The sequence below is a fragment of the Scophthalmus maximus genome, chromosome 9 (assembly GCF_022379125.1).
Source record: "Scophthalmus maximus strain ysfricsl-2021 chromosome 9, ASM2237912v1, whole genome shotgun sequence".
NCBI lineage: Eukaryota > Metazoa > Chordata > Actinopteri > Pleuronectiformes > Scophthalmidae > Scophthalmus > Scophthalmus maximus.
Genome location: NC_061523.1, coordinates 11444898 through 11459968, shown reverse-complemented (window position 1 = coordinate 11459968; position 15071 = coordinate 11444898). Strand labels below are relative to the sequence as shown.

The 15071-nt window shown below is 43.7% G+C and overlaps 1 protein-coding gene across 2 annotated transcripts in view; it reads right to left on the bottom strand.

The window, feature by feature from the left end:
- gabrb2a (gamma-aminobutyric acid type A receptor subunit beta2a) overlaps positions 1 to 15071 on the bottom strand; it is a 28357-nt gene that overhangs the window by 12280 nt on the left and 1006 nt on the right. For both annotated transcript variants that reach the window (XM_047334226.1, XM_035649105.2), the window contains exons 2-5: positions 14813 to 15013; positions 14593 to 14693; positions 14077 to 14144; positions 3467 to 3687 (exon numbers count right to left, since the gene is read on the bottom strand). In XM_047334226.1, coding sequence (XP_047190182.1) covers positions 3467 to 3687; positions 14077 to 14144; positions 14593 to 14693; positions 14813 to 14886 — 464 coding nt within the window. In that variant the 5' untranslated portion in view covers positions 14887 to 15013. The remainder of the gene's footprint in view (positions 1 to 3466; positions 3688 to 14076; positions 14145 to 14592; positions 14694 to 14812; positions 15014 to 15071) is intronic.

The window sequence follows — 15071 nt, the reverse complement described above, 5'->3', positions numbered from 1 at the left end:
TCAGTCTCCAAAGCAGAAGGATGTGTCCTCGCACGAAAGGAGTTTCAATACTTGGAGAGAGACAGCGAGGGCGGGAGGGGGAGAGAGAGAGGGAGGGAGGGAGGGAGGGAAGAGGGACGAGGGAGAATCCTAATAATTTCTCCATTTTGAATGAAGTCTGACCTTCATGTCTCTTTCTTTCTTTCTGGTTCTTCCTCTTTCCTCAGTTCCACTGAATTTTGAGCGACATGCATCATGAGTCTTGCACTGAATGTCTTTCTTTCCCCCCTCTCCTCCTGTATAAAATGAAAAGCTAAGCGGAGAGAGAGAGAGAGAGTGTGTGTGTGTGTGTGTGTGTGTGTGTGTGTGTGTGGCGCGTGCGTGTGTTACTGTTCTTTCAGTCTGGGTGGTGTGTGTGTGTGTGTTATTGGCTGAGCCTTTTCAGGGGCGCGGTAATTAGATCAGACTGCCTCTCCCCGAGAGTCGAACCAAGCCCTAAAGTGACAGTTGGGAGCACTGTTGTAATTTTCTGCTCCTCCTGATAATTGAAGACCGTGGATTTGGAAGGACTGGTATGCACTAAATATCCATGGAATAAGGAGTAAACAACACTTTCACCCTTCTTCCTCCGCATGCACCCCAAAAATAAAACTCGCCCACTTGCATACACCCATCCGCAGACACAGATCCTACACTCACACACACACACACACACACACACACACACACACACACACACACACACACACACCTAATGCCTCTTGCAAGTGAAACAACGCTCAAATCTAATGGTGTTCCCCAGTGGAAGCACATTTCAGTTGGTTCAGCAAAAATACACGTTAACCTTTGAGGCCAATAATGTGTTTACTTGTTATAATTATGTACCACTTATTATGCAACGAATCAACGAGACAACACCACATCTAGTTACTAGTGTCTGAGGTTTAAAGGCGAAACAGGCAATGGAACAATGCAGAATAATCAATTTTGGGCTTGTTTTATCATGAAATGTAAAATAAAATAAAAATAACAAAAGGTGATTGTATTAAAAGACAAGACATTGATTGGAATAAAAGTGTTCTCTAGTGATTTAGTATTGTGCTTGCATGATGTCAACGGGGCACAAAAGAGGTATTTTATAAAAAAAGACACCATAATTGAAGCAGCATAGCTCGACGCATCCTGACTTAAGCCGCCCCCCCTTAGTCACATAATGTCACTGGGGTCATCTTTGAGGTCAAGATCCTCCAGACACAGAAGACAATTATGTGACTGGAACTGTTGTGTGATGAGGAGTAAACTGACTCTGACATCAAATCAGTGTACTGTAGTTTAGTAACTAAACTTTACACATTTAACATACGATCAAATGGAATATGATGCATTGTTACATGTCAAACTACCAAACTGTACAGAACATAATAGAACAGTCTACATCAGTAATAACAATTAAATGATACAACACATAACAACCTAACCTTGACAGAAGACATACAGCAGCGAGTACTTTTGTAGTTGCTCTTAATTTGAGTTAAAAACTTAACTAAAGGATCTGAAAACTACTTGATCTCTACACTGATAACAACAAAGACTATGATTACATTCATAGCCCAGCAGATAGCGACGCAGTCGGGCACTTGGGATGGGACACGAGTGTGTTCACACACACCCTGTTTTCCCGTTGAGGACTCTGTGTCTCCTCTCACTTAGCCGTCTCCTCCACTCCCACTAAAGCCCTGCTGTTGCAACCAGCCGGCCCGTCTCCACACGTATGTGTCAGCGTGCTCAGAGCACACGGGCATCTGGCCGGGCTGACTCTGACATCAGCTTGTGTCTGGACTTGCTAGCGTCAAATAAAACCAGGACCAAACCCACGAACCAAATAATGGAGGAGCCGGGAGGCACCGGCAGTGACAAGGACAACGTATCTGAGGTAACAACCGAATCTCTCTGGTGCACGCGCACCCTCAACATTTACAACAACCCTCCAATTCTTTGTTGGGTGTTACACAAAAATGAGTGTCGGGCCGGAGTCGTAGCATTACAAATTATATTTCTCAAGTGTTGAGACAAAATGTAGTGATGAATAATCTGGTGCAGTGCAGATACTTAAATTTTTTAAAGCAGTCTTTGCGCAAGAAGGACATTTCAGTCTAAAGAGAGAATGACTGAATGCCGCAACATCTTGAATTAGCAACAATAATCTCATCTTTTAAATACAGACACTAATCTGAGATCATTAGCGTGTGTGCGCACACACACTCACACTGACACACGCTTGCACACACACTCTCACATGAAGAGGAGGCGACAGATCAGAGGAGGCAGCAGTACAGTGATGGACGGGCTGTGCGAGCCTGTGCAGTCAAATAAGCTGCATCAGTACAAATACAGATTCAGTGTTTGTATTCAACTGCTACATTATTGATTATGAGTTATCAATTATGGATGGCAGTCTCCTCAGAGGCATCACAGTCCAACACCACAAAGAGATGTCTTGTAGACGGGCTGAACCATCCTGCAGAATCATACTTCGGTTAGACTGTTTGTACCACCCTGCTTCATTATTGATCACAGACAATCAATTATTGACAGTGATAGTCATGAGGGGACGTGGAGGACTTCAACAGGGAGGCATAACCAGTACCTACTATCCACAGCTGTGAAAAAAGGCCTTGCTTCATAACAATTTAGGTCTCATTGTTGTCATCAGTTTCACAGTCACACGTCTTCTGTGTTTAACAGCTACAACGAAAGACAGGTGGGGTTCTTTACAGCTTATTTAATTTTAGCGGTGTATTAAGTTAAAACTCTGCAGTACTTCATAAGAAAAGAGCAAACATTCAGGGGAAAAACAACGTAATATTGACGCTGATGCCATTTGTTTTCATCCAGAAAAGAGCCATGTGATATGAGTGTGACAATTTAGGGAAGGACACGTCATGTGACCCAATCAGAGAGTCAACATGGCTGCCTGCGCTACCCATGCTCATCTCTCTTTTAGGGGCTCGAAAACTCCGCAGACATAAATGTAGCAAAAGTGATGTGATTTAAACTAAAACATAGAAGTGTAAGTGTAAATGTAATCCCACTCCTCCCACTCCCTGCTCCATTATGCTCCGCCCAGTCACCCTCCTACATCCTCGTCGTGTTCCCTAATCGCGGCAGGGATTGGGAGCTTGCCAGTGGTTTTCCAGCAGCTAATATTAGCTTGAGGCCCAACAATGACTTTGAACTTCTCTCATTGGTCAGAAGGGCAAAGAGAATATCTCTGCATTATTATTATTATGCATAATTATAATTACCTTTTACTTAAAAGAACGCTGTGCCATGCAAGCTAAGAGCCACAATTGTTTTGATTTGAAATTCAATTTAAAAAAGCCTTGATCGCATATAATGCATCAGATAGAATCGCATTACTCCATTATGAGTCTTGATCAATTTATTAATTATGACACCATAGGAAGGGCACACGTAAGAGGCTTACCTGAGTCCATAAAGCACTGTGCCGTCCGGGTGGAGACGGATCATCCTGTTCTTGACCGTGACGCCGTGAACGAAGGACTTCTTGTCGTTGAGGAAGTAGGTGTCGGGGACCCACAGCTGATCGGCCACCCTGTTATCTAGAGTCAGGTTGTAGGCGATCTCAGAGTAGGACAGACGCTTGTCCCGCCATGCCTGCTGGAAGTACATCGTCAAGGTGTAGTCCTGGAAGACAGAGAAGGGGAGTTCATTTAGTGAAGATAGTGACAGTGACAAACTCACACTCAGAACCTATAAAGCTGGGTACCAAAAAGCCATTAAACAAACACTTGAAAAAAGTAACCCACTAATCCTTCCCTATCCTATACCTTCATATCTAAATATATAGATATGTCATAGCACAATGTACAGACGCAGCGTCGTGAGAAGGTCAGCCACAAGGGTTTTCTTGTGGTCTCAAAGGCCACTACCTGCATTAGGGCCCATGATTGCAAGCGGTTGGGGATTAAAATTCAACTATCCTCACTTAATTTTAAGACCTCAACCAGAGGGTTACTTTCTCAGCTGACTGACTATTGTCTCAAGCTAAAAATATCAGCTTCCACTAGAGCGCGTGAAGTCACTTTCTCCTACATAGGGACAAAACTGCTCCTAAAGCAAAGAGCTCAGTGGATCTCTGCAGCTGGGGCTTCTTCGCTCGCGCTCTCTTTTTCATCTGGTTTGGCTTCTAATTCTGCCAAATTAGCAACCACAAGGACAGAGAACGAGGAGAGAGTTTTCCAGAAGAAACCTCAGTGGGAAAAATGCAATAATACTGTTGTTGGTTTTTTTTGCTTTTACACATGCTCAGAGATGTAGCTGTAAATTCTACCTCCGCCTCTCTCTCCCCCTCTCCGTCTCTTTTCTCCGATTCTCACTCTCAAAAAAAAAAAAGACTTACACCCACACAGCCACAGAATAACAGCACCTCGGTTGGATCTGCTGTGTTACAGTGTATTGCAGTGTAATCAATGAGCGGGGAAGCAAATTAAAAAATACGGCCCATGAAACAAGGCCCCTGAGCTCAACTCCAAACAGACATCGCACGTATTGTCATGGTGCTTCTATGTTTCCGACCCTTTTCTTTTTCGACCATCAAACATTGGCGTGACGCTCCAAAGCAATTGCCACTCTCACTCTTTAACTGTTATCGTTCATTGCATGCAGTGTGCACAGCCGAAACACTGTGTAAAAAGGGCATCTAAAAATACATGAGCTGCTGCCATGTTGATTTTTTCAGGAGTGGGGAGTCAAGCGAGGACGGCCGCATCCTTATCCGGGTTTTAAAAGAGTTCCCACTGAACCCTCCTCTCAGACTCGCTCCCTCTCTGTCTCATTATCAGCCTGTCGATCGGATATCTCTATCACCTTTGGGGATCTCTAGCTGCCGCCTGCAGGCTCAGTGTACATAACCCACAGCGGCAGCGTCTCCGGCGATGCGTCCCCGACCTTAGCACCGTCCTTTTGCCATAGTGATGAGGAAACAGAGAAACAGCCGGAACAGTGTGAGAGGAAGCTACTATAACTCTCTCCACTGAAAGAACTGATATTAGGTTCAGCCCTGTGGCAATAATCTGAGCAACATTCTTGTTTTGAAGCTGAGTTTATTCATCAGTCTGGTGTAACAGACTTTCAGTGATGGTCTTTCTGCATTTTTCTTTTTGTTCGCCACTGTTTTTGATGCTACAGGAGTGAAACATCCTTTGACATTTTGGTAAGAAGGCATAGTGAGTGTGTTTGTGACACACACACAAACACACACACACACACACACACACAGACACACAGACACACAGACACACATGCACGTCTTGGATTTTTTGGGGGGGTTTGCACTCATAGCTCAAGAATTGTGTCTCACTTTAAAAAGAAGAATTTAGGGCTGCAACTAATAATTATAAATATTATAAAATAATGTTGATTATTTTTTTCACTATATGACCGAAAACTGGTAAATGTCCATCACCATCATGAAGACCGGTCAGAATTGTTTGTTTTGTCAAATCTACATTCGAGAACCCAATGATATATTATTTTCAAGTATCATAAAACATAGGAAAGCAGCAAATCATTATATCTGAGAAGCTGAAACCAGAATTATTTTTTTCTGTTTGAGAAACGACTCGTAGAAATAATTAATCATCAAAATAATGTGGTGCTTAATTACCTTTCAACTGACAAATCAAGTGCCTGACTTGAATTATTTCAGCGCCGGTGGATTTTGACGTTATAGGCTGTGGCTAAAATCACTCATTCATTCATTCACTCATTCACTTCTCTAAATTATATGGACACTTAATAATTTATGCCATGGTGGGCAGCGAAATGAGATTTTGAACAATTATCAATCAGTGTCATTGGTGTTGTGTCCCACAACGGCAGCATTTTTGCATCTATAATATGCAGCACATTCCATTCTGGTAATATTTTATTTTTACGGCGTGACGCTGTTTCTCACTCAGAATCCAGAAATTGACATCTCGACTTGTCATGGTGGAAAAGCACAGGTTTTACTAACAAGTTTATGAACTGCTTAAAAAAATTTCATTAAGGTGTAACAGTAAGTCACGACAGTGTGACAGTAAGGCAGCGTTCACAACACCGGGACCCTGACAGTGAAGCAGCTGAATGGAGTTCAGCGTGTATGTGCGTGTGTGTCCCTGTGTACCTCATGGGGTTTAAGAGTATAGAGATGCACAGAGAACACCTGGGCCTGCACGCTGCCTCCTGGCTGTGCTGTAAAGTGGCAGCATAATTACGGCCTCACAGATGGTGCTGTTTACCTTTGCTCGGACATCACTTGAGCTTAGAGAGGGGCACATAATACGGCCGCCGTCTCCTCCCATTGCTCTCACTACAGTCAAAGTTACTGTTCAAATAAAACAAGATCGGCAGCGCAGACTACTGTACTGCCAAGGAGTACATTTTGTTTTGTGACAGGGAAGATGTTCTGCAGCAACCAGCAACTTTATACTGAAGATTGTTGTTTTCATGCAAGAAAAATGAATACCACTTTTGCACAGATTTCTATGAAGAGAATCGAACCCCCAAAAAAATCTGCAAACATGATATGCATGTTACAAATGAAGCTAAACTCTCCTCAATACTGTGCAGCTCTGATACTAAACACGAGTCCCTTTTAAAAGGCAGAATCCATCCTCAAGAGAAAAAAAATCTAAAAATAATTCCTGTGTTAGAAACAAGACATTTAATGTGTTACGTGCTAAGTGCATAATCTCTTCCTCCACACACTAAAGACGCAGCAGGTGGGGAGGATTTGCGGCGTCCAAGCGAAGCTGCAGATGACTGAGAGACAGGCCGTCCCGAGCCAGAGCGTCGGTCTCTGTGAGCGACCTTCACTCTCCTTGTCAGCACCCCTCAGAAACTCCATTAACGTCACACAGACGACCCAGTGAGCTGCAGTGAGGGAGACATCTTGTGGAGAGCACCGACATTTAAAAAAAGAAGGAAAAAAAAGGCATGACAGCAATGAACACACTAATGCAATGTAGATACAAACAAGGCCCGGCTAACTTATAAAACATCAAGGCTGGTTGCACAGTGACAGTGTCTCACTACAGATCTATTTCTGGGCTAACAAACCCCCATTAAGAATCTGACAGAGTGACAGGGAGTACATTTGTGTTTCCCTGAGAAATCTGACAGGCAACGGTTGGTACACGACCTCCATTACAACTACATCAGTCGTCACAAGCAACATGGGAGGGAGCTGCCAATACACGAGCTTAAGACAATGCACACGGCTCCGTTTGTAGACTCAGATTTGAAGGAACAGCTGACGTTAATGCATTCACTGTTTTCTCCATAATGAAACCAGCTCACCAGTTGTATTCATGTGTAGTGGACTTTCACGTATGTGACGAGCGTGACAATACACCAGCACAGTCCCTCTCATTTTCATTTTATGTACAAATCACATTTTTCAGTATCTGATTTTTAAAAAAGCAGGTGCAAACTTTTGTAACTTAATGTTAATGTTTGGGGTCCTGGAGACACTTGACCCTTTTTAACAGTCCGAAAAAACATACTTTACAATGTTTTATCAGGCTTTTCTACATTTATGAGAAGTGCTTGTAAATATGATTTCTGAACGGATGACATGTTGGGATTGACAGTAGTTTCTATGCATTACTACACATCTAAAATCCAAAATAAGTCCATTTGGACGTCTGTAATTGGAATTTTATTTAAATTTGTTCTAAATAGGACATTATTTATCAGAATGACATTACTGTAACATTACTATACATTCCTTTGTTTGTGAATGACTTTGTAGTGAGAAAATTTTTTATTTATAATTCAAATATTGTCAAGCAAACAGAGCAACTCCTACAATATGCCAATAATTAATCATATAGCATTGGTCATTAAGCAACTAAGGAAATGCTGCCATATCATCTGCATTTAGATTAATAGATATGAAAACGAAATATTTCCTTCTTTGGTGTCACAAGAGTGCTTTGGTAATTTCTGTATTTTGTCACCGTCATCAAATGCTCAAAGGGGCATCGTTATCACTTCTATGCTTTTTGTTGATTTGAGGTTTTAATGAGGTCAAAGCAAAATTAGAAAGCAAAAGCCAATTTCAACAATTTTGTTTTTTAAAGAACACATTGTACAAATGAACTGTAGGTGTGACAGCTGCTATTTGTGCTTTCCTCCGCTCTCTGCCGCCTTAGAGGACCAGGCAGACGACAGCCATATTGCTAACACTTTCAACTGCTGTGTCCTGCTGCCGCGTGTGCCGGTGGAAGCAGGGAAGAATCTGTTGATAATAACAACGTCTACTGTGCTACGAGAAGACAATCGACATTCCGGCGGTAACAAGCTCGTCTGCACACATCGCAGCGTCTTGTCCCCTTGTTCTCCCGTCTACAAGCTGGAGGAGACGCCACAGAACATCAGCTGGTCAAGCTGAATTTATTCATTTGTTGGATTCACTGTGTCTGGTTAAGTACAGGCTTCAAATTAAATACGCGGGGTCAAGGGGGAGTTAGTGTATTCTGAATGAGTTGCTGGACATACACATCCTGAGGGAAGTGACAACTTGACTCTCTTTCCAATGGGCCATTTTTTCAGCTACTTAGCTGCAGTTTGGGAAAGTGCCTGACAGAATCATTAAGGGAGCCATCATCACATTAAAGGCTTTTAATAGATCTGAATAAACTTACTGCCTTTTTTAAAAACATTTTTTCTCTTGCAGCTGGGACTCAAATGACAAACCAGTCGAGGAAAAACAGGAATATTGTTTGGTTATTTTAAATCTGACCGATTAGCTGTGATGAGGTGCACAAGCAGAAATGCAATTCATTTTAAAGTGTATTGAATAATGCATTATTTAACAACATTTTATTTAGTATAACCATTTAAACATATGCATATACTAACTGCTGAATTTTTAAGATGTGCATACTTTTGGCACATGGACAATGTACACTGATAAAATGTTCGTATTACCCAGGATTTACTTTCAGATAAATAGTGATTATGCTTTTAAAAAATCATATTCTGTCACTGACAAGTCTCCACGGACTAAACATTATGCAAAGAACACAGTGTGCATGCAAGAAAGCTGCAGGATTATGACTTGTTCTTGTGCTGTAATTATGCTGCTGACCATATTAATCTGTTACTCTGTGTCCACTCAGCATAACTAATGACATTGTTCGGGACAACCTGCATTCTTGTCTTAAGCTTTTTGGAAAGGTCAGCAGAGCAGGCAGAATCAAAGCAGCTCTGGAGGAAATCTTTCTTATATTTAAATGTTTGAAACAGTATGAATGCACTGATCAACCAGTAACTGGTGTTAATGTTGTGGCTGAGCGGTCATCTGTGAATGGAAAATGTGCAGAATTTTACATGTTTGGTGCAAATTCTGAAAAGAAATGTGACTGTGTTTTTGATTAGCGCTGAAACAATCGGAACAAAATGACAAAAATTACCAGCAATTTTCATAAACAAAACATTTTTAACGTCATTTATTATGAGAAAATGCTGATATCAAGTTTCCTACATGTGAGGATTTGCTGCTTTCATCCATCCTGTTAAACTGAGGTTATTTGGGCTTCTTACGTTTGGTTGGACAAAATTGCTCTGAAGGTGTTTCTGCTAAATTCTTACAGGCATTAACCCCCTGAATCAATAATTCAACAATTGAAATTATTTTCAGTTGCAGACATCTTCATGATACTACAGTCATTAACATTAACCTGGGAAATTCCTCGTAACATCAACGTTTGTTAAAGAAGGCAAAATATCAACAAAAAGGTAAAAAAAAGGGGGAAAAAATAATCTGGTATATTCAGAAACGAAACAATCTTCACCTGGATAAGACCCTGGAGAAAGAGTCTGTATTTGCTTTTCCTTGACTTCCCCCGGATCCACCAAAAAAGACTGTGTTGTCATGGCAACACTGAGTAAAAATAACACAAGCTTATTTTCCACAAGCTGAAAATAAAATGGAACAGGATCAGTTTGGACAAACAAGATCAAAATGGTTGCTAATTCACAGACACAAGACGTCTCTCTCACATGGACGTACTGTAACGCTGAGGCCTGCGTCACGTTGCCTCTGGTCATCGGCCGCCGCTATCTGACGGCCAGTTCCCCCAACTCATGTAAAGAAACCAGTGCTTGTCAGGATAATGATCGTAATAAAGGGAGCGCTCACGCCCCACTAATTCCTCCATCCCAGAAGCCACCACAGCTGGTTTGTTTAAATCTTTTAATTCACAGCCAGCTAATTAACATTCAGTGAGCAGTATTACAGTACAGGCAGTGCCTCTTAACAACCACCAACCTCAGGTATTTTACATGTAATTAACGAGCGGGATGAAGAAAAGATGAGGAGTGAAAATACTAATTTACCTCCCTCCTTATTCCAGCCTCAGAGCGCATGCTGTAGCTGTACTCAACATATGGATTGCATGCTGAAGATGTTATTATGCAGCGCCGAGGAGACAACAGACTCGACTTGTATTTAATCAGCTGCACTGACTGTGTGCAGAACTCTTTTTTGATGCACCGTGACCAGAGTTCGGTTCCTGGCTTTGTGATTCCAGCAAAAACAAACGGCGCTATGCAAATCTCAGCTGCCAAGTGTTGGAAGATGAGTGATGGAGCGGGACGTCAGCGCTCAACAGACAGGCCAACAGACGGACAGACAGGGGTAAGCCGAGGAGGTGTGGGGTGTCTCTCAACCATGATATCATATCTGTGCCATCTATTGCACGAACCACAGTGAGTCAGCAGAGCCCACCCAGCGAGGATGTGTGGTCACACCTCAGACTCGGAGGACACTTCCCTCTCAAGATAGCACATTTGTAATGTCATGCGGGCGAGGCTGCAGCCATTGTGCTGACTGACCTGCACATTTCTATTGCCCGACAACATGCGTGACCTTTGGGCCTCAACAGGCCATCGTTGTGCATCTCACAAGCATGCACAAAAGAACGGGACTCAAGAGTGGAACACATGTGAACCGACCTCTTACGTGCGCATGTTACATAGAGAGAGAGAAGAAACACATTTGCAAATCTTCTTACGTTCTCAAACACCAACATGCCCTTCATGTGAGCACGGAAAAAAGACGCCACAATGGCTTCAATCAGCGCCGACCAAAATGCAGAGTTCGTTCTCCACCAGCGGCATTTTTATCTTTAATTGGAGGAGCGAGCAGCTGTCTAACCTGCTCGCCGCCATGGCAGGCCTGCACACAAACACTGATCACAAATCCCGCCATATCTGGTTGATTCTATTATCTAGGAAAGGCTTGGTTTTCTTTTTTAAAAAAGCAGTTCAGGTTGATTAGAATTGACTGGATATGTACACTTTCATCACCATTAAAACTGTGAGCTCAAAACTAGTCAACGTTTGTTTTTTTTAAATAAATAATTTCAATCTAACTTCTCTCCTTTTTCTGCCATCGCTTGCCCCAAAAAGTGTTTTCTGTCATCTGTCATCTTCAGCAGCACCATATGACTGAAACTGACTCAGCGCACTTTATTCGTCTTTTCAATAGTGATTAAAAAGAAGTATGTTCAACTTGAATTTCAAGCAAAATGGCAAAAAAAGAAAAGAATTAGCAGTTAATGCCAGAATATTTTCAGATTTTCTTCATTTTCCATGATAATAAACAGAACATCTTTGGGTTTTTTGTTAGTTGGAAGAAACGGGACATTTGAAGATAGATGTAGAGTATTTATGGTTCGTGGTAGAAAATGATGTAGTTGCAGCTGAAGACTGGAGATTCAAAATAATTGTTTTAGGGCCTTGTATTAAACCCCTCTCCCTAAAGACAATAGTGAAGTCAGCCAGCCCTTAGACGCTCAAGCTGTGCAGCCAAGTATTGTTCAAACCCACAGATTATTCCAGATGTGTCTTGGACACCCTAAAGTTTCCAAATAAAACAAATATGTCAGGCTGAGTCTTGCGGAAAATGCGTATCAAATGAACTGTGCAGCTACTAAAAAATCCATAAAGTTCTGGATTTGAAGGTTCCCTCCCGACCTTGTGGTGACACGGGGGTCTATAGTAACTCCTCTTCATCAGAGGAGACAGTGAAACTGATCGCAGTCACCTTCACCTCTCTCCCACCCTGCTCTTCGCCACTTTTCATCCTCGCCTCTCAACGTGTGGTTCCAGCACTTTCATCTTAAAAGTGGCTGCCCCCGATGAGGAGGATCAAAGCAGCCCCGCACCAAGCACAGGTCACCAACTCCATCCTCGTGATCATGGCTCATGGTGATATTATTGATTTCTCTGAGTTCAATCTCATCGACCATGCTGTTATCTCCTTTTGTACCAGAGGGAGCTGGACAAGAGGAAGACAGGAGGAGGAGGACACGCCGACCTGTTATGTAAGAAGCAGGGGGGATTTTTCACAAGGTAGCAACAACGTGTGGAACACAAGTCCACTGAAGTCCTGGTTCTCCTCTGTTTTATCTGTTTCAAACTTTTGGTCGAAATGTGTTGGTCGTGTCGGAGGGATGCCTGTGCAGATCTGGCAGGAAGAGCTTTTCTGAGAAATGAGGGAGATGAATGCTCTCATAGCCACAGGGAGTTGCATGACGTCAGTCGCCATTCACTGTTTGCGCACAGTTTTGTGTTTTGTTACACACACACACACACACACACACACACACACACACGCACACACACACACAGATGTATGAAGCAGTGTTTTTTTCCAGATGAATGCTTGCATAGATGCCTAGTTCTTAAGTACGATAACCCTTTGGAGCAAGGCAGAGGTGGATTACATTGCTGCTGAGCCCAGAGTCGCAGCCCGGGATCCAGTCAAAGTGGTGGGAGGAAAGGATGGAGGAGGGAGAGACAGACAGAAAGGGAGAAAAACAGGGAACAAGGGAGGGGGGAGGCAAAAGCAAGTGAGGGGTTTCTATTTCAAATCTCCCTGGACCCCAAGGCACTTCCGTTCAGTCTGCATCGTCCACCAAAATAAATCCTCTCTATCAAAGGAGACGCTCTGACCATTCAGTGCTCTCCCTCGTCCAAAACAAACTCACATCAGCCGCTGAATTTACCTGCTACAAACACTGACTACACATCCGCTGATAAATAAGAGAAAAAACACACCTGCCTCCATTTCTGATGGCCAACTTGTTTTTCGTGCTCTTACGTAACAGCTCTATAATGTTGCTCCTTTGAGAGGCTGCTTGGTAAATGATCTTTTCTCACATAGAATTCTGAGCATGATTCCCCCCCCCCCCCTGCATGCATCCAAAATCCCATTAGCAAAACACAAGAATGGGGCAGTTTCATGTCTGTCTGTCTGTCACACGGATCAATAGGTGGTGCTCTTGCAGGGGCTGCTGAACTTTCCCCGTCCTCTCCAAATGACGTCCATCTTTGTGCACCAGAGATCAAGCCATTTCTAGGTTTTTTTTCTCCTTTCTTTCCCTTGCAAGGCTGTGTGACCAGACATTTATTATTAACAAATCGCTTACGTCATCTGACAAGTTGTGGGGGGGGGGGGGTTCCATTTACGTAGACAATGATGGTGTGATTGGTCTCCGAATTAAAAGCCTGAAAAAGGGGTCGATTTTGGAGAAGAGGGTGTTTTTTTTATTTGTAAGTAACTGCATGGAGAGGACAGGAGGAGAGGGGTGCATGTCAACAAAATTACACCACCGAGGCTTGACAACGTGAAGCAGTCACACACGCACGCACACACACACACGCGCGCGCACACACACGTGCGCGCGCAGCTCTCAGAGCGCACAGCCGGGGCTGTGCGTCCGAGTGCGCCAGTGAGCGTGTGTTTTGAATTCAAATGCAGCCTCACACCGGGGCCGCAAATGCGGAGACTGAGAGGAGGATGGGGATGGTGCGTTCGGGAACGGAAGCCTTCAATTGTTATCTCTCTCCCTCGTTTTCCCTCCCCCTTCGCCCGCAGTCAGCGCCGTTCGCGGGACGCCTCGGTCCTGGCTCGGGTTGTCCCGGCGCCCGTCCCGTGATCTGTGGCCCCGCGCTGCTGCTGTATTCCAGTCATGCGAGGGGCAACATGAGGCGGGAGAATAATGGAGAAGCACCTACCATATTGACTTCAGAGACCATGTCTATACTGGCTATGTCGATGTTCATCCCCACAGCCACCGGCGCACCTGTGAAGAGGAGCAGGCGTCAACACAACAGACGTGGATCGTTCTCCCATCATGCAAAATGTAACAAATTCGTGACGCGCGCACACAGGTTCCTCTCTGCTCTCCTCCACCTACAGGAGACTCGTGCATCATCAGCCTGAGCACAGGAGGAAAAAAAAAGAAGAACCTTCATGTTCAACCCGCAGATGAGCCCAAATGCTGCCAATGTGGTCTTTTTAGTGGACTAGTCAAACATTGAGGAGCCGGATCGATCACGTTAAAAGCCTGTCTGACCCCCTCATCGAATGAAATATGCCCACCATTCCTCATCTAGCCATAATTGGAGAGGCCCATTTGGCTGTGAAGGGACGATTATGTAAATTAAAGCAGATTTTGCGATTCATTAAACATGTATTGCACGTCGGGAGGGCGTGAAAACATGACATTCCGTTTTCAATTTGCTCGTTACCTCCGAAATCTGGCCTCAACCGAATGTCGTATCCTTTCATCAGTCTGTCCACTGTTTCTTTTACCAGAGGCATATTGCTCGGATCTTTCATATCCTTGACGCTGCGGAGAAAAGGGTGGTGTAATGCAAAGATAGCTTATTAATACCACACGCCAGGCATTCTTTAACAGGGGGCTACGTGACATGCACGTTGGATGACGAACCGAATGCGAACGCTTACCTTTGAGCCCAGACAAGAGTCACCAGTAAGGAAAAAGTCAAAATCCCAAAGTGATTTTTCCTGGTCCTCCCCATCGCAACAGCTTTAGCGGCGGTGTAGGGATGCGAGTGAGGAGAGCGCGCATCCAACTTACTCCAGACAGCGCAGAGGAGCCAATGAGGGGCGCATGCGTGCAGCCAGCCCAAGATCAAAGCGTGGAGACTGGTGATGGTGGATGAGCAGTTTCCATTGCAGAGAAAAATATTAAAGGGACAAGTGG